Here is a 19875-nt window from a genome sequence, read left to right as displayed (position 1 = left end):
CCCTGCCCCACTCCTTCCATCCTGCCCCACTCCCTCCATCCCTCTGTCCCTGCCCCACTTCTTCCGTCCCTCTGTCCCTGCCCCACTCCTTCCGTCCAGCCCCACTTCCTCTGTCCCTGCCCCACTCCTTCCGTCCCTCTGTCCCTGCCCCCTCCTTCCATCCTGCCCCACTCCCTCCATCCTGCCCCACTCCCTTCATCCCTCTGTCCCTGCCCCACTCCCTCCCTCCTGCTCTCACGTTCACCCGCCATCTCTCGCTCCCCTCTTTCCCCCATTGCTCTGCTCTGTCCCAACTGCCCCTGCTGACCCCCCTCCCCATCTGTCTGGGGGGACCCCAGTGTTCAGGGGGCCCCATTAGCAGGTCCTTCATGCTCCAGCAGAGCGAGGGGGGGGGAAGGGCCAGCAGAGCAGTGCCCCCACCTTTCTTTGCTACTGTTGGGGGGGGGTCCTGCTGGCCCCCCTCCCCTTCTCATTTACATAGAAATTAAATTGGAGACAAAGACACTTGGGCAGAACAGTCATTATAGCATCCGCCCCTGGGGCCCTGCATGAACCCAGGAGTCCTGCCTCCCAACCCCTCCCCCCACTCTAACCACCAGACCCCACTCCACTCCCAGAGCTGGAGGGAACCCAGGAGTTCTGGCTCCCAGCCCCTTCCCCCCCGCTCTAACCACCAGAGCCCACTCCCCTCCCAGAGCCGGGAGGGACCCCAGGCATCTGGGCCCCGCAATGAGGCAGAGGTTTGTAGTTTACAAAATAAAGTGTTTATTACGAAATTATAACATGGACACTTCCCCCTCTTCTCGAACACAATCGTACGTCCCTCCCACCCTACACAATGGCACCCCCCCCAGTATCCAGTGGGATTAAAAGTCCCAATGCAGAATCCAAGGGGGTCTGGTGGATCCAGGGGGTCTGGAGGATCAGGGGGGCAGGAGGATCTAGTGGATTTGGGGGGGGCAGGGGTCTGGTGGATCAGGGAGGTTCCTAGATCTGTGGGGTCCAGCCCACGCCCTCATCCCCTGGGATTTCCTGGGGCTCTCCTGGCTGGGGGCAGCGGCAGGATGCGATGCTGGGGGTCTCAGCCTGATGAGGGGGCTGGATATGGCATTAATCGGGGGCAGGGGGTCACGGTCAGTCACAGTGGGCGAGCGGCCATGGGGGGGAACACAGGACAAAGGCCGAGCTGGGGCGGGGGAGGCCGTGGGGCCGAAGCACTGAGAGGGGGCAAGGCGCAGCAGGGGAGGGGTGCGTGCCATGGCCAGATGTAGCCACTCCCCCATGGCCCCGGCCATGCCCTGGGGGCTGAGAAGGGGGTGTGGCTGGAAGTGGGAGCGGCCTGCTTGGGGGCGTGGCCAGGAGAGTGTGTGGGCCTGCAGGAGTGGCCATGGCATGGCCTGGCGGTGGGCGTGGCCTCACTGGTGTGGCCAGGAGGTGGGCATGGCCTTGCTGGTATGACCTACAGGGAGGGGGGCGTGGCCTTGCAGGTGTGGCCGGGAAGTGGGCGTGGTCAAGTGGCATGCCCAGGGCATGGCTGGAGGTGGGCGTGGCCATGCTGGCATGACCCAGAGGGAGGGGCGTGGCCTCTCAGGAGTGGCTGGGAGGTGGGCGTGGCCTCAGGTGGGCCCCTCTGGGCCCCCATAGAGCTCGGCCAGGGTGCGAAAGAGGGGCCCCCACTCACCAGGGTCATAGAATCATAGAATCATAGAATATCAGGGTTGGAAGGGACCCCAGAAGGTCATCTAGTCCAACCCCCTGCTCAAAGCAGGACCAATTCCCAGTTAAATCATCCCAGCCAGGGCTTTGTCAAGCCTGACCTTAAAAACCTCTAAGGAAGGAGATTCTACCACCTCCCTAGGTAACGCATTCCAGTGTTTCACCACCCTCCTAGTGAAAAAGTTTTTCCTAATATCCAATCTAAACCTCCCCCATTGCAACTTGAGACCATTACTCCTCGTTCTGTCATCTGCTACCATTGAGAACAGTCTAGAGCCATCCTCTTTGGAACCCCCTTTCAGGTAGTTGAAAGCAGCTATCAAATCCCCCCTCATTCTTCTCTTCCGCAGACTAAACAATCCCAGCTCCCTCAGCCTCTCCTCATAAGTCATGTGCTCTAGACCCCTAATCATTTTTGTTGCCCTTCGCTGGACTCTCTCCAATTTATCCACATCCTTCTTGTAGTGTGGGGCCCAAAACTGGACACAGTACTCCAGATGAGGCCTCACCAATGTCGAATAGAGGGGAACGATCACGTCCCTCGATCTGCTCGCTATGCCCCTACTTATACATCCCAAAATGCCATTGGCCTTCTTGGCAACAAGGGCACACTGTTGACTCATATCCAGCTTCTCGTCCACTGTCACCCCTAGGTCCTTTTCCGCAGAACTGCTGCCGAGCCATTCGGTCCCTAGTCTGTAGCGGTGCATTGGATTCTTCCATCCTAAGTGCAGGACCCTGCACTTATCCTTATTGAACCTCATCAGATTTCTTTTGGCCCAATCCTCCAATTTGTCTAGGTCCTTCTGTATCCTATCCCTCCCCTCCAGCGTATCTACCACTCCTCCCAGTTTAGTATCATCTGCAAATTTGCTGAGAGTGCAATCCACACCATCCTCCAGATCATTTATGAAGATATTGAACAAAACCGGCCCCAGGACCGACCCCTGGGGCACTCCACTTGACACCGGCTGCCAACTAGACATGGAGCCATTGATCACTACCCGTTGAGCCCGACAATCTAGCCAGCTTTCTACCCACCTTATAGTGCATTCATCCAGCCCATACTTCCTTAACTTGCTGACAAGAATACTGTGGGAGACCGTGTCAAAAGCTTTGCTAAAGTCAAGAAACAATACATCCACTGCTTTCCCTTCATCCACAGAACCAGTAATCTCATCATAGAAGGCGATTAGATTAGTCAGGCATGACCTTCCCTTGGTGAATCCATGCTGACTGTTCCTGATCACTTTCCTCTCATGTAAGTGCTTCAGGATTGATTCTTTGAGGACCTGCTCCATGATTTTTCCAGGGACTGAGGTGAGGCTGACTGGCCTGTAGTTCCCAGGACCCTCCTTCTTCCCTTTTTTAAAGATTGGCACTACATTAGCCTTTTTCCAGTCATCCGGGACTTCCCCCGTTCGCCACGAGTTTTCAAAGATAATGGCCAAGGGCTCTGCAATCACAGCCGCCAATTCCTTCAGCACTCTCGGATGCAACTCGTCCGGCCCCATGGACTTGTGCACGTCCAGCTTTTCTAAATAGTCCCTAACCACCTCTATCTCCACAGAGGGCTGGCCATCTCTTCCCCATTTTGTGCAGCAGTCTGGGAGCTGACCTTGTTAGTGAAAACAGAGGCAAAAAAAGCATTGAGTACATTAGCTTTTTCCACATCCTCTGTCACTAGGTTGCCTCCCTCATTCAGTAAGGGGCCCACACTTTCCTTGGTCGCCCCCCTCCCCCTCGCTGCCCCCCCAGGAGGAGCCCAGGGGGCTGAGACTGCCGCAGGGCGTGTCGCCCCCCTCGTAGCCGTAGACCTGCAGCAAGTCGTGGGGGGGGCCTGGGGGTCCGCGTCGGCCCCTCCCAGGCGGGCGGCGAGGCAGGCGGCCAGGTGGGGGGGGCCAGGGAGGGGTCCAGGGGCGGGTGGACGCTGCAGGGCAGCCATGTCGAAGGCCTGGGTGTCGGCCTCGCCCCCCCCCTCGTCGTCGTAGCTGATGATGTTCTCGCGCACCTCGCCCTCCTCCTCCGGCGCTGCCCGCGCCCCCCCCTTGGGGCGCCCCCGGGCCAGGAGCCCTGCCAGCGCTGGGGGGAGAGGGGGGGAAAGTGCCGGGCCCCCAGAGCCCCTCCTACCCCAGCCATCCCTCCCCTATCCTGCCCCCAGCCCTCCCATACCCCCCTATCTGGGTGCCACCTGGCCCGTCCCCCTGGTTCCCCTCCTCCATCCATGCCTGCCTTGGGGCCCCCCGGGCCAGGAGCCCCGCCAGCGCTGGGGAGGGGGTCAGTGCTGGGCCCCCAGAGCCCCTCCCCCATCCCGTCCCCCCAGACCCCACACCCCCCTCACCGAGCAGGCTGGTGCCGCAGCCCAGGATGGCCAGCAGGGCGGCAGTGCTGAGCCCGGGGGGGGCGCGGGCGGCGGGGGGCGGCTGGGGGGGGCGCAGGCTGCCATCGGGCCGGCACTGGCAGATGCTCAGCGTCAGGGTGGGGGTGCCCGTCAGGGGGGGACGTCCCCCATCCACCAGCTCCAGGGGCACCAGCAGGGGGGGCCCACCTTGGGGGGGCAGCCACAGGGCCCGGAGCAGGAGAGCGGCTGAACCACCGGGGGGGAGACACAGAGAGTAAGTGAGGGGGTTGGGGGAGGGGTGGGGACGTGGCGAGGCCGGGGGAGGGGTGGTGAGCAGAGTGGGAGGGGGACAGCGTGGAGGACCAGGGGAGGAGTGGGGAAGTAGGGGGACCTTGGGAGGGCCGGGGACAGAGGACAGCTTGGGGGGCCAGAGGAGGGGGGGCAGCTAGCAGAGGTGAGGTGCGCAGGAATGAGGCGGGGCTGGCGGAACGGTGGGGAGGGGGAGGGGGACAGCATGGGGGGCTGGGGGAGGAGGGGAAGTGGGGGGGCACTCTCACCCTCGTTGTCTCGCACAGTGATGTTGGGGGGCCCCAGCCCCGGGGGGGAGCGAATTGTCACCCGATTCCCGGCCCCACCGTTGTCCCGGTCCCACGCCCAGATGGTCTGGATCAGCTGTGGGAGGAGAAGAGCGTGAACCCAGGCGTCCTGGCTCCCAGCCCCCACCCCCACTGCACCCCCATCGGCCCCGGCAGGGAGGGACCCAGGCATCCGGGCGCTCACCTGGCCTGGCGCTGCGCCGTGACAGATGAAGGGCTCGGTCCCTGGTGCCAGCTGGGGCACGTTGTCGTTCACGTCCAGGGCGTGCACAGCCACAGGGACGGGCGCAGCCCACGCCGGGCTCTCTGGAGCAAGAGACGGGGAGGGGCACGCGGCCAGCACAGCCACGCGCGGAGACACGCCCACCACGCACGGAGACACGCCCGCCACGCGCAGACATGCCTGCCACGCGCGGAGACACGCCCGCCACGCGCGGAGACACACCCGTCACACGTGGACATGCCCGCCACACACAGAGACACGCCCGCCACACGTGGACATGCCTGCCACGCACAGAGACACGCCCGCCACATGTGGACACACCCGCCACGCACGGAGACACGCCTGCCGCGCGGAGACACGCCCGCACACACAGAGACACGCCCGCCACATGTGGACACGCCCGCCACGCACGGAGACACGCCCGCCGCGCAGAGACATGGCCCCCACACACGGGGACACGCCCACCACGTGCGGAGATACGCCCGCCACACGGGGACACGCCCACCACGTGCGGCGACACGCCAACCACACGCAGAGACGCCCGCCACACATGGACACGCCCACCACGCGCAGAGATACGCCCGCCACATGGGGACACGCCCGCCACGCGCGGAGACACGCTCGCCACGCGCCGGGTAGCATGCCATGATCCACAGCAACACCAGCACACATTCCGCCAACACAGAACATGCAGCCCACGTGCAAAGCCCGTGTCAGTCCACACGCGGCCAACAGGTAACGATGCACAAGCCGTGCACGAGTCCCAAAGCATCAACAATATGCCACCACCACGCAAAGCCCACATGCAATCCAGGGCCAGCCACCAGCCAGCCAACACATAGCCCACACGCAAACCACAGCCAGAGCCGGGGCCACACGCAACCAATACACAGCCCACGGGGCAGCCATGCCCGATACACAGCCACACGACGCACACACAGCCCACACACCGCCACAGGCCAAACACCAGGGAGAGTACGGAGCCCACACGCCACCGACACACAAAGAACACGCCAACAACATGCAAACACCACGCCACCAACACGCAGACACAGAGGGGGAGAAAAGGCTGGTGAATACATACTAAGGCAAACCAGAACTGTCAGCACCCCTGCCCGGGCAGCTGCCCCCCACTGGGCCCCCACAGACCTCCCCCCCTCGCCCAGTGGTGTCAGCCCCCCGGGCAGCCGCCTTCGGCTGGGCCCCCCCTTACCTAGTTCAGTGGCCACCACAGTTAGGTTGTGCCAGGCCAGCGTCTCCCTGTCGAGGGGCAGGGCCGTGTGGAGGGTCCCGTCCTGGGGGCTGATGCTGAAATACCACCCGGGGTCTGAGTGGGGCAGGATGGAGTATCTGGGGGAGCAGCGAGAGATCGGGGGGGGTCAGGGGGCTCTCCCACGGCCAGCACCTCCCCGTGCCCCACGGCACCCCCTGCTGGGCACTCTCCCCACGGCTCGCGCCTCCCCGTGCCCCACGGTGCCCCCTGCTGGGAGCTCCCCCCACAGCCACTGCCTCCCTGTGCCCCACGGTGCCTCCTGCTGGGAGCTCCCCCCATGGCCACCGCCCCCAGTGCCCCCTGCAGGGTGTGGCTGGTACTGGATGGCGCTGCTGGGCGTGTCCAGGTCGGAGGCTGTGATCTTCCCCACCACGGTGCCTGGGGGGCTGTCCTCGGGCACACCCAGCTGGTAGCTGGGCCGGGCGAAGGCTGGGGGCTCGGCCACATCCTCCACGGCCACATGCACGGTGGCCACGTCCTTGAAGGGCCCCTGGCGGATGTACAGTGGGTCAATCCACGTGTTGGCCGCCTCCACCCGCAGGGTGTATGCTGGGCGCTGCTCGAAGTCCAGCGGCTGGGGGAAGATGGGGTGGGGGGAAGAGGAGGGGGTTAGCAGTCGGTCTCGGGGGGAGATGGGGGTGTGACGAAGTGGAACTGTTCTTAATGTTCTCTCTGAATACGGTGTATGTGCCTCAGTTTCCCCTATGCAGTTCTGAAGTATCTCGGGGGTGGGATAAGGGGGTGTGATTGCTGCAGAGCCCTAGTGGGCCAGCGTGATGCTGTCTGCACAGAGAATGGCCGACACCCCGTCTCCTGGCCACTGATGGCCTGGGGCCTCCCCTGCAAGGAGCCAACTGAAGGGGTTGGAGAACACAGAGATCAGGTGGCCTCCTAGCCCGGGAAAGAGACAAAGGCCAGAGGAGGGGCTGGAGAAATGGAGTTTGGAGCTGGATGGGGAAATGGAGGGGGGCCCAGACGGGGCTCTGGCCTCCTTGGCCCCAAGATGGACCTGACTTTGGGCTCCTGTTTCCTGTACCTACAAGCTCTGTTTTGGACCCTGTTCCTGTCGTCTAATAAACCTTCTGTTTTCCTGGCTGGCTGAGAGTCCCGTCTGACTGCGGAGTCGGGGGGCAGGACCCTCTGGCCCCCCCAGGACCCCGCCTGGGCGGACTGGCTGTGGGAAGCGCCCGGAGGGGCAGGGGAGGCTGAATGCTCCGGGGTCAGACCCAGGAAGGTGGAGCCGGGTGAGCTGTGTGTCCTGCAGACGGGCTGCGCCCAGAGAGGAGGCTCCCCAGAGTCCTGCCTGGCTTCGTCAGGAGCAGTCCCAGGCATCACCCGGGCACCCCGTGACAGGGGGCGTCAGCCGCTGGGCTCGGGGGGAGAACGGGGGGGTTAGCAGTTGGCCCCGAGGGGAGGATCCCAGCCTGGGAAAGAGGGCATTGGGCAGCTGAATGGCAAAGGGACCCAGGCATCCAGGAAGGGGGGTAGGGAAAGGGGGCAGCAAGACACGTAGCCATGGAGGGCACAGCGGGACCCTGGTGTCCGGGCGGGATGGGTCTGGGTAGGTCGGCAGGACCTTGGGGCGGGGGGGCGGGTAGCTGGATGGGACCCCAGGGTCTAGGGAAGGGCAGGGGAGGCTCGCGGGGAGCCAGGCGTCCGGGTGGGGCACCTGGCCGATGGTGAGGAGGCCGTCCCAGCCCAGTGGGTCGGTGCTGATGGCGAAGGGCCCATCCCCGTCCAGCAGACGGTAGTGGAGCCTCGCGTTGTCCCCCTCGTCCGGATCGTGGGCCCGGAGCCGCCCCACGGGGGAGCCAGGTGGCAGCGTCTCCAGCACCGAGAACTGGTAAGAACCTGCCGGGGAGGCCGGGGGTCAGCCAGAGAGAGACGCCCCCCCAGCCAGCCTTGTGTCCCACAGCGCCCCCCACTGGGACCCCCCCATAGCCAGTACCCCCTGCACCCCATAGCGCCCCTCTGCTGGGAGCCCTCCATAGCCAGCACCCCCCTGAACCCAGTAGCGTCCCTCCACTGGGAGCCCCCCACAGCCAGCACCCCCTGCACCCCATAGCGTCCCTCCGCTGGGAGCCCCCCATAGCCAGCACCCCCTGCACCCCATAGCGCCCCTCCGCTGGGAGCCCACACACACCCAGTGCCCCCCCCAGTAAACAGAAGGAAGGTGAAAGGGGGAGGGAAGGGGAAGTGAGGGGCGATGGGGGGGAGTTAAAGGCCAAAGGAGGGGCATGGGGCACAGCAGTTGTGGTTTCGGGGGTGGGGAGGTTGGGGAAATGGGGTGGGGGTAGAGAGGGTTGGGGGCACAGCAGCTTGGGGATTCAGGGTAGGGGGTGATATGTGAGGCTGGGTCCCGGGGCTGAGGGAGAAAAGGGGGCATGGGGTGGGGGGCAGGGGGCTGAGTACATGAGCAGGGCAGGAGAGGGAGTCAAGGGGTGTGGAGAAGGGGCAGGGGTGGCAGAGGGGCCACAGTGGACCCGGGGGGGGGCAGTTGGTCTCTCACTCTGGGGGAACTTGGGTGGGTTGTCATTGACGTCGCTCAGGGTGACAGTGACAGTGACGCTCCCCGACAGCCCCCCGGCGTGGCCCCCCATGTCCTTGGCCTGGATCACCACCAGCAGCTCGGCCTGTGCCTCCCGGTCCATGTTGGGGATTGCGGTGCGCACCACGCCTGCCATGGGAGAGAGGGGGCAGTCAGAGACCAAGGGGGCAATGGACGGGTGGGTGGGTGGACGGGTGGATGGACAGACGGACGGATGGAGGGATGGACGGATGGACGGATGGACAGCCAGACGGATGGAGGGACAGACAGGTGGATGGACAGAGGGATGGAGGAGGGATGGGTGGATGGAATAGACGGACCAAGGGATGAGTGGACGGATGGAGGGACGGGTGGACGGATGGACGGACAGATGGAGGGACGAGTGGATGGAGGGATGGACGGGTGGACGGACAGACGGACAGAGGGATAGGTGGACGAATGGAGGGATGGGTAGATGGAGGGATGGATGGACGGGTGGACGGACAGACGGACGGAGGGACAGGGGGACGGAGGGAGGGATGGGTGGACTGATGGACAGATGGGTGGAGGGACGGATGGAAGGACAGGTGGACGGATGAGTGGAAGAGGCGATGGACGGGTGGACGGATGGGTGGACGGATGGAGGGACGGGTGGACGGACAGACGGACAGGTGAACGGAGGGAGGGATGGGTGGACGGAGGGAGGGATGGACGGGTGGACGGACAGAGGGACGGAGGGACGGGTGGATGGATGGACAGATGAGTGGAAGAGGCGAGGGACGGGTGGACGGACAGACGGACAGGTGTACGGATGGAGGGACAGGTGGACAGACAGACGGACGGGTGGACGGAGGGAGGGACAGGTGGAGGGACGGGTGGATGGAGGGAGGGATGGACGGGTGGACGGACAGAGGGATGGAGGGATGGGTGGATGGATGGACGGATGAGTGGAAAAGGCGATGGATGGGTGGACGGACAGACGGATGGGTGGATGGATGGAGGGACGGGTGGACAGACAGATGGACGGGTGGACGGAGGGAGGGACAGGTGGAGAGACGGGTGGATGGAGGGAGGGATGGACGGGTGGACGGACAGAGGGACGGAGGGACGGGTGGATGGACAGAGGGACGGAGGGACGGGTGGATGGATGGACGGACGGATGAGTGGAAGAGGCGATGGATGGGTGGACGGACAGACGGATGGGTGGATGGATGGAGGGACGGGTGGACAGACAGACGGACGGGTGGACGGAGGGAGGGACAGACGGACAGAGGGAGGGATGGATGGGGCGATGGACGTATGCTCTGAGGGAGGACACTCAAAGACACACAGATGGAGGCCACAGAAGCCATGAGCAGGGGCAGATGGGTTGGAGGGGGCAGGGGGGCACAGACACGCAGGGGATGGGAGATGGACACACTGGGGCCCCACATCACACCCCCCCACACTTCCTCCCCCGCAACCAACACCAACCCTAGATGGCCCACCTGCATCCCAGCCCCCCAGCAGGCTTCACCCCGCCTCCCCCCCACCTCTCCGGGCGGCGCCTGCCCATACCAGTCTGGGGGTCGACGGAGAAGAAGGGCAGCCCCTCCAGCACCGTGTACACCAGCTTGGCACTGTTCCCATAGTCGGGTCATCGGCGTCCTGGGCCATCACCTGGCTCACGGATGTCCCCGGGGGGAGAGCGCAGTGAGGGGGGTGGGCTGCGGGTCGGGAGTGAGGGGCACTGGCAGGCTGGCGCAGGGCGGGCGCACTCACCCACGTTGCTCATCTCGGGCACAGTGGCATGGTAGGGGCCGTGTGGGAAGACGGGCGGGTTGTCGTTGATGTCCTGCACTTTGATGAAGAACTCGGAGGGCGGCTCCAGGGGCCGGTTCGAGGCCCGGTCCACGGCCTGGGCCAGCAGCGTGTATTGGGCCTTCTCCTCCCGGTCCAGGGTCTTGGTCACGTGCACGTTCCCCGTCCGCTCGTCGATCACAAACACCGTCCCAGCCCCTTCACCTGTCAGCACATACTTGATCCGCTCCTCGCCCCGGTCCACGTCCGAGTGCAGCTGTGGGGAGAGGGGGCGCATGGGCCCAGGCGTCCGGGCTTGCAGCCCTCTGAAGGACCCGCTCCCTTCCCAGATCCAGGCAGAGAACCCAGGAATCCTGGCTCCCAGCTCCACCCCCGCTCTAACCACTAGACCCCAGGCCTCATCCCTTCCAGAATACCCAGGTGTCCAGGCCCTCCCCATGCCCATGGGACCTAGATTTCCAGGCCCTCCCCCCACCCACGGGACCCAGGTGTTCGGGCGCTCACCCTGCCGATGAGGACAGGCTCGGGGCCGGCATACTCCTCGATGATGAAGAATTGATTCCAGACCCAGCTACGTCGAGATCTCAGCAGGGGGCGCTCCCAGCCCTGGGTTGGGGCCCCCCGGGAGCCCGGCCAGGGGGGACCCAGGCGTCCGGCGCAGCCATAGCCCCCCAGCCAGGTCAGCAGGAGCCCCAGGATGCTGGGCATGTTGCCCACTCACGCCGCCTCCTGTGGGGGGCACTGCCCTTGGGCCCCCGCCCAGCTACCCCATCGGGGGCACCTGGAGGGACACGGGGCTCAGCTATGGAGGGAGACACCCTAGAGCCCCTCCCCCTCCAAGCACTGAGATGTCATAAAATTCACCGTGAGCAGGCGGGGGGGGGGCACAAGGGGTGAGCAAAGGGGGCAGAGAAACCAGCGTCCAGTGTGATGAGCTTCCAGGGCTCAGCAGAGAATCCAACAGAGCTGGGGGCTGTGGGTCGGGAGCGAGGAGCACCGGCCGGGGTGGGGAGCAGGGGCTGCAGGTCGGGAGTGAGGGGCACCGGCAGAGCTGGGGGGGGCGGGCAGGGGCTGCAGGTCGGGAGTGAGGGGCACCGGCAGAGCTGGGGGGGGGGGGCAGAGCCGGGGGGGCAGGGGCTGCAGGTCGGGAGTGAGGGGCACCGTGGGTCTGGAGGCAGATTTACAGCCAGGCTGCGTGACCGAAATGGCTAATGAGGGTCGGAGCCGCTGGAGACAGACGGAGAAGATCCCCGCGGCCCCCCCTCCCCGTGTCCCCCCCGTGTCCCCTCCCCCGCCATTGCGATTGTCACAGTCAACATTTAATGTCTCCGGACGTGCCAGGCGGACAAAAGAAGGGGGGGAGCCGTTGCCCCCCCGGGTTCCCCCATCCCAGACACCCTATGGGGGGGGTTGGAGAGAGGGAAGGAGGAAGAGACAAGGGAGGAGAAACACAAACAGCTCCCAGCCTGCCCCCCCCGACTCCGACCCCCCAGACTGGGTCCCACCTCCCGACTCCCCCCCAGTCCCTGGTCCCCCCCCACCTCGATCTCCCGCATTTACCTCCCCGCGCTCTCCCAGACCCCCCGGCCCCGCGCTCCCCACCTTCCTCCCAGCCCAGATCCCCCCACTGAGCCCCCGAGCTCCCCTGACCCCCCATTCCTCCCGCAGGTTCCCCCCGGAGCTGAAGAGACACCAGGGGAATGTGGAAGTGGGGGAAGGAGATTCGGGGGGACCCCAGTCCCCGCTCTCCAACACCCACAGACGCCCCCCAGGGACTTACCTGGGCCTGGGGGACCCTGGGTCGGTGGGGGGCGCGAGGGCAGGAACCGGGGCGGGGGGGACGGGAGAGGAGCGGGAGCCGCTGCCTGGACACGAGCGAAGGATGCGGAGACGGAGCTGAGTCCTGCCCCCCCGCCCGCCTCCTTCCCTCCGGCCCCCCGAGCCGCCTGCTGCGGGGGAGAGATAAGAGCCCCCCCAACCCCCTTCCGCGTCTTCCTCTGCCCCCCCAGCCCTGCTGGTGCCCCTCACTCCCGATCCGCAGCCCCCTGCCAGCCCAGCCCTGCACCCCCCCCCCCGGTACCCCTCACTCCAGACCCGCAGGCCCCTGCCAGCCCAGCCCTGGGGCCCCCCGCTGGTACCCCTCACTCCCGACCCCGCTAGCCCAGCCCTGCCCCCCTCCACCTCCCCAGCCCTGCCAGTGCCCTCACTCCCGACAGCCCAGCCCTGCCGCTCCTGCCCCCCTTTTCCCAGCTCCCGGCGAGCATCCCCTGCCCTCGCGGTGGCTGGGAACCGAGAAATGTGATTGTTTTTAATGAGCTGTTGAATTTTTAAGTGGGGTGTGTGTGGGGGGGAGATTTATGGGGAGCAGGGACAGGGGTGACCCAGCGGGGGGACACTCAACTCCCTTGGCAGCCCTCTCCGCACTCCTCTTATCCCCAGCTGGGCCCCCCGGAGTTGTGAAAGCCGAATTGATACAGTCCCCGGCCGCCTCCAGCCCCGGACTACAAGGAACCCAGGGCCCGGGTGAGGGGCACCAGGAGGGCTGGGGTGGGGGGCAGGGCTGGGCTAGCAGGGGCTGGGGGTCAGGAGTGAGGGGCACTATGGGGTAGAGTTTTGTTAATGGCCTTATGGCCCCCAGGCGACCATCTAGGAGTGAGGTGGGGGGTTAGTACTTTGGACCAGAGGAATTGGGGGAGGGATGTTGTGCCCCTAGTCCCTGGGCCCCTCCTGCAGTGGGGCAGATAAGGGCAGGTAGGCCTGGGGGGCAGAGCAGGGCAGTGAATTCTAAGTTGTGGGGCTTAGCATTAGAGAGACGGGGGTCAAAGGTCATGGGGCCAAAAAGCACCAGTGTTCTTCCCTCCTGCAGCTGGTGCCAGGGGGGTTGGAGTGCCCCCCAATGTATGGGGCAGGGGCCTCCCCCACTTGTCTCCCCCTCACTGGGCCAGGGCGACCTTCCTCCAGGCTGTAGCAATTCTTATAGGGAACCTCAGGCTGGTATCTGAAGCCCCCTTCCCATGAGGAGGCTCAACCCCCTTTTCTTGTGCCCCCATCCAACCCCCCCACAAAACAGCTCACCAAACCTCTCACTTTTCACACTAAAAATTATTTTTTCAGCATCAGGCGAGAAAACGTTTGCTCTTCTCCTCTGGTGACCCGGCAAAAATTAAGAACTCAGCCCCTTCCCCTCCCTCGTGGCAGGTTTCATATATTCCTTTTTACTTTGAAAACCAGCAACTACGGTCAGAACCCTCCAAACCAAGACCAGCGCAGTTTCTCTGCTTCTTTTATTTTCCAAGCAAAAAGAAAACAGATAAAAGCAGAGGAAAAGGGAAGTGACCAAAAAATGGTGCCCCCCCCCATTTTCAAAGTTTTTAGCCTGGCGAGAGCTGGATAAAGGGGCCTGTTCTCTCATGTCTAGAGCAGTTTTCCCCCCTCGAAAAGTGTTCAATAAGAGCGACCCCTCCCCTCCCCGTTTTCATGTTTCTGACACCCCCTCCTGGGAAAAACGGAACAAAAAGATTGGCAAAATTGTGACAATTCTTATTCTCTGAAATCTTAACTCTTGGAACCCTCAACAAATAAATACCACTTAAAAAAAAAAATATCAAAGCCGTGTGAGAGATCCTCCCAGGGAAAAGCAACCCAAAAAGTCCCCCATTTTTCTCCTTTCTAGAATTTGGCATGTGCTGGTTTTGAACCCCGGGAAGGGGGACGGTCCAATGTTAATGGCACTTGGGCGCTGGTCGAGGCGAGGAGAAAGTGGTCACCGACCTTGCAGATGTGGCGCTCGCGTCAATTCCATGTTAGGCGTGTGCTACAGGCACCATGGTTGGAGATTTTCCCCTAGTGGTACCCTGGAGGCCAGGCCTGGTGCCCCCGGGACCCCTGCGCTCACGCACCGGTAGAAGGGGTCCCACTAGCCTTGTACCCTTCAGTTCCTTGTAAGCGGCTGAGCCAGCGAGGATGGAGGGCGGGTCTGGACTGGACGTGAGCAACATCTCGAAGAACAAGTTACGAAGGTCAGTCAGCGTCTTTTCTCCGAGTGCTGGCTCCCATCCATTCCACGACAGGTGACTCCCAAGGAGTGTCCCCGGACCCCTCTCCCAACGCTGGCATCGCCTGGGCCTGCTGGGTGAGGGTATAGCGGGCTGCGAAGGGATAGACTGATGCCCCCGCTGCGGCCCGGCAGATGTCCTGGATTGGTACCGGCGCGAGGCACGCTGCAGACGAAGCCCTTGCAGAGCGAGCCGTGACGATGACCAGAGGGAAACGTTTGTCTGCCTGTAACATACCCAGCTGCAGGCGGGTATCCAGTCCGTGATCCTCTGAGACGACACCAGCAGACCCTTTGTCCTGTCTGCCACCAAAGAGCTGCGTTGACAGCAACGTTCCTCAGCCGAATCCCGAAGAAGAAGACAGGCAGAAAAATGTCCCGGTTGTTAGGGAGCTGGGACACCACCTTCATCAGGAAGGCTGGGTGAGGACACAGACAGACCTTGTCCTCAAAGGACAATCAGAAGTGGGGGCTCTGATTTTGGGAGGCCACCTTCCATGAGCAGCAGAAGCTGGGAACAAGATGCCAACAGCTTGAAGAGGGGGCCCCCAGCAGCTTCGACAGCACCAGACTCAGGTCCCACGGGGGAATTGGGTCACGGACCTGAGGGCGGAGCCTTTCCAGACCTTTAAGGAACTTGACCATCATCTCATGCAAGAAGTCGGATTTCCCGCAGAGCGGAGGGTGGAAGGCCGAGATGGCTGCCAGGTGGACTTTGATGGATGATAGGGGCAGATCTTGGTGCTTCGGGTGGAGCAAGACTGGGTGCAGAGAGGACTGAGATGGGGACAGACCCCAATCTGAGGCCCAACACGTGAAATGCTTCCACTTGGCCACACATCGCCCTGGGAGAGGGTTTTCTGCTACCCAGTAAGACTTGCTGGACCTCCTCCAAGGAGGCCCTCCTCAGGGTTCAGCCATGGAGCAGCCAAGCCATCAGATGCAGGGACACGAGGTTTGGATGAAGCAACCGACCGCTGTTCTGCGAGAGCGAGTCCAAGAATAGTGGGAGCTCGAACAAGGCCGCCACCGACAGGTCCAGAAGCATGCCAAGCCACTGGGGCTCTCAGAATAACCCTTGCCTGTCTCTCTTGGTCTTTAAGATGACCCTGTGGACCAAGCGTGTCAGTGGGAAGGTGTACAGCAGTCACCCCCGCCCACAAGAACAGACGACGTCGGATGCTGAGCCTGTGCGTTGACCAAACCTGCTGGCATTTCCTGTTCCATCTGGAGGGGAACAGGTCCACCCAAGGAGTCCCCACCTCTGGAAGACAGTGCTGATGACCTCTGGGAGGAGGGACCACTTGTGGGAAGAGGAGAAGGGCCTGCTGAGGTGATCCGCCCCTGCGCGTCCCGGGGTGGTGCGACGCCTCAAGGTGAACGGTGTGTTCCACGCAGAAATCCCGTAACCGAAGAGCCTCCCAGCACAGAGAGCTCTGCCTTACTTGTTGGAACCGGGTCTCCGGCAGGTGGTCTCTGGCCCAAGTGGAGTCAAGCACCGCTCCTATAAACTCTATCCTCTGAACCAGTATCAGAGCTGATTGCTGTTTGTTTATAAGCAGATCCAGCTCCCGACAGGTGGCCCATACCATGCTGTGTTGGACCTGAGCCTGTGAATGGCCTTAGACTGCCCATCAAGGTGTGGGCAGATCTGTAAGCCCCGACATTTCAGGGAAGCTGCCAGCACCGCTATGTGGTTTGTGGAAACTCTTGGGGCTGACAAGAGACCGCAGGGGAGTGCAGTGAATTGGTAAGGGTGCTGCTCCAGCATGAACCAGAGGAATCACCCGTGCCCACAGAAGATGGGAGATAGGGAAATAAATGTCTGTTAAATCAGCAGCTCTCAGCCTTTCCAGACTACTGTTCCCCTTTCAGGAGTCTGATTTATCTTGCAAACCACAAGTTTCACCTCACCTAAATCACTTACAAAATCAGACAAAAATAAAGCAGCATCACAGCACGCTAGTACTGAAAACCTGCTTCCTTTAAGAACGTAACGGCCAGACCGGGTCAGCCCCAAGGTCCATCTAGCCCCGTATCCTGTCTTCTGACAGTGGCCTACGCCAGGTGCCCCAGAGGGAATGAACAGAACAGGGTATCATCAAATGATCCATTCCCAGCTTCTGGCAAACAGAGGCTAGGGACACCATCCCTGCCCACCTGGCTAATAGCCATTGATGGACCTATCCTCCATGAACTTATCTAGTTCTTTTTTGAACCCTGTTATAGTCTTGGCCTTCACAACATCCTCTGGCAAGGAGTTCCACAGGTTGACTGCGCGTTGTGTGAAAAAATACTCTCTCATTGTTACCATATAATTATAACATAAATCAACTGGAATGTAAACATGGTACTTACCTTTCAGTGTATAGTAATATAGAGCAGTATAAACAAGTCGTCGTCTGTATAAAATTTTAGTTTGTACTGACTTCGCTAGTGCTGGCACTTACAGTCTCTCCCCTTTTTCTTGTAGGCCTTGCTCCTGGGAGACCCGAGAACCTGAGAGGTGGTTGTGGCTGGAAGCATCTCTGAGGCTCGGGGCGTGCAGAGGCCCACAGAGCATCGCGTGGCCCTGGAGTCCTTCAAGCCGTGTAGCTCAGGGTTCGTCTGCTCCAAAGGAGAGGTCTGGGACTGACTGCTGAGCCTTGTAAGAAAGACCCGAAGACTGCAGCCACAAACTGCACCGCACAGACACAGCTGACGTCAAGGATCTGGTTGCCAAATCGGCCGTGTCTAAGGCGGTCTTGCCTCCCTCCACGATGGCCAAGAGTTCCTGCCTCGACTCCCGGGATGGGGGTCTTGACGCTTGGCCACAGAGTCCCAAATATTAAAGTAGCGTCTCCGCAGCAACACCCGCTGGTTGGAGATACGAAGCCATTGGTTGGCTGCCGAACACACCTTCCTATCAAACCAATCTAGTCTTTTCATATCCTTATTTTCAGGGGTGGTGCTTGTTCCTCCCTGTCTGTCCTGCTTGGTAGTGGCTGAAACCATCAGGGGCTGCTTCCTCCTCCACTGCGACAGATGGAAGCTCGGTACTAGGGTCAGAGTCTGAATCCAGGTCCAGTACTGGGGTACTCCTCGGAGACCACTGAGGATGACATCTGGGAGTAAGGTCCACGGGTTCCAATAAGGCCAATGTGCCGGCCAATGCCCGGGTGTCCAAGCGCCTGCAGACAGATCTGCACCAAGGTCTGACGTGTACGACTGGTACCAGTGCCTCTTTGGGGGAGGGATGGATTAACCCTGGAGTCAGAAGACGATTCCTCCCTTGGGACCATGACGGAGCCATTGCTATGTCCACGTACTGGTGGTGATGGGGGGCCGGGGAGCGGCGTCGAGCCGGAGACAGGTGCTGCGACACCAGGGATATGTGTTGTGGCTCTGGGGGCTGATGCCAAGAAACTGGTGCCCAGGAGGCTGGTGAATGGTGCTGTGAAGCCGGAGATCTGCGTCGGGTCGGAGACCATGGTGGACCCATGGGTGGGGGACTCCCCCTGGAAGGGGCTGGTTGAGGTTCCAGGACGTGGGGGGCACCGGGAGAGACATTAAGTACCTCACTGCCTGGAACGCCTCCAGGAGTCAATGGAGCTTGTAGGTGGAAGGTGCCCCGACCGCTTCCAGGAGTCGGTGACGGGTCCTGGACCAGGCTTGGTGCCTGGGGGAGCGTTGCTGCTGCCGCCCATGGTTCTGGGGAGGACAACTGGCCTGGCGTGGGTCTCACCTTGTCCCCCACCTAGTCCTCCGAGGCACCAGGGAGCGTCAGGTTTCTGCTCGCTGATTCTTGTGCCTCTTCCTTGGCATGGGAGATGGAGAGTGGTGCCGGGAGTGCCGTGGTGCTGGGAGGGGCCCAGTGTACACCAAGGCCAATGTTCCTGGACTAAGCCACTTCCAATAACGGGGCATTCAAGCGAACGTCCCTGTCCTCAGCTGTGCGGAGTTCTGCAGATCTTGCACCTGTCCTTGACGTGAGCTTCCCCGAGGCACTTTGAGCAGCTCGCATGCAGGTCGCTTGTTGGCCTGGGCTTGCGGCAGGCAGCTCACAGTTGGAAAGCCAGGCACCCGAAGCGGGACACCGAACTAAGTAACTAAAGTAAAACTCTGAACTATACACAAGAGAAAAACTCCAAGAACAAGTCCAAGAACCACTAGGAAACTTGCAATCGCAAGAGATGTTCCGGCAACTGTCTCAGGCGGCAAGAAGGAATTGAAGGGTGCGGGGCCAGTGGTGCCCCTTTATACCGGTGCACGAGCGCAGGGCTCCAAGGGGCACGAGGCTCAGCCCCTATGGATACACTAGGGGAAAAATCTCCAGCAACCATGCACACAGCACACACCTAACATGGAATGGATGCAAGCATGCGTGTGAAAAAGCCCCTCCTCCCCATCCCTTTCTTCCAATTGTCAGTAATTTCATCCCGGTAAAGTATTTTCGCTCCTTCACAGATTTCACTGAGTTTTTTTAAAACTCACAAAGGGAGAGAATGTGGGAAAACCTACATTTTTAAACAGGCCTGTCTGGCATTTTTTTAAATTAGCCTAAAAAATAAAAATTAGTCCCTTTTTAATCAATTTTAAATATTTTAAGATTTATTTTCCCCAGCAAGCAGAGTAATTCCTCATTCAATGGGAACATTTTTATCATTTTTTCACCTGGGGAAGTGTTTGAAAAGAGCCACAATCCCCACTTCAACTGGTTTGCAGAGTGTGAAATTAAATCAACTTGGAGCGTAAAATGGTTTTCTCTCCAAAATGCGGGTTCTCTCTTCACGTCACAAGTTGGTATTTGTCCTAGGAAAACTGGAAAAACCTGCTAAAAATGGTTGCATTCCCTCTCCTTGAACAGTCTGTTTCCCCCCAATGTTGCCGAACAGCTGCAGCTGGCCCCAGGAGATCAGAGATGCGGCGGGCGAGGAAACGGCTAATCCCCCCATCTCTGGAAAAATCAAGGCCAGGTCCCTCGTTTCTCTTGGGCCTTTAAACCCTGCAAAGCTGCAGAATTGGTCCATCACCTCGCCTGTTGCTTTGGGGCCATTTCAAACCTGTCAGGGTGTTTCCTGCTTGCGATACGTTTTTCTGGTTTAAAGTGTTTTTATCCTGGAAAATTACAAAGAAAACCACTGGGAAAAGGGCCTTTCCCCTCGTTTAACAACTGCAGCCTGGTTAACGAGTGACGACACTTTCAACTCCGCCAACCTTCCCCACTTTTTAACACTTTTACCAGATGAGAAATGCTGGGGTGCGTGTGAGAGAGAATTTGGGGTAACAGGAGCAAAACCACCACTTGAAAAATACCATCTTCCTGGGGTTTTACGAAGGGATTTGGTTGATTTTCCCCCAAACAC

General features: G+C 61.2%; 1 protein-coding gene across 1 annotated transcript; it reads right to left on the bottom strand.

Annotated features, from left to right (window-relative positions):
• Positions 1-910: 910 nt before the first annotated feature.
• Positions 911-11339, bottom strand: CDH24 (cadherin 24). The gene is given in 14 exon segments (XM_074969344.1): positions 911-1689; positions 3448-3547; positions 3550-3798; positions 4058-4303; positions 4609-4729; positions 4838-4959; positions 6090-6226; positions 6470-6723; positions 7819-8000; positions 8659-8826; positions 10234-10308; positions 10311-10354; positions 10440-10732; positions 10981-11339. Coding segments are annotated over 14 exon segments (2268 nt in total). The 5' UTR covers positions 11185-11339; the 3' UTR covers positions 911-1616.
• Between the last annotated feature and the right edge of the window lie 8536 nt (positions 11340-19875).

The sequence above is a fragment of the Natator depressus genome, chromosome 13 (genome assembly GCF_965152275.1).
Source record: "Natator depressus isolate rNatDep1 chromosome 13, rNatDep2.hap1, whole genome shotgun sequence".
NCBI classification, from domain to species: domain Eukaryota; kingdom Metazoa; phylum Chordata; order Testudines; family Cheloniidae; genus Natator; species Natator depressus.
This window is presented reverse-complemented; position numbering and strand designations above follow the sequence as displayed.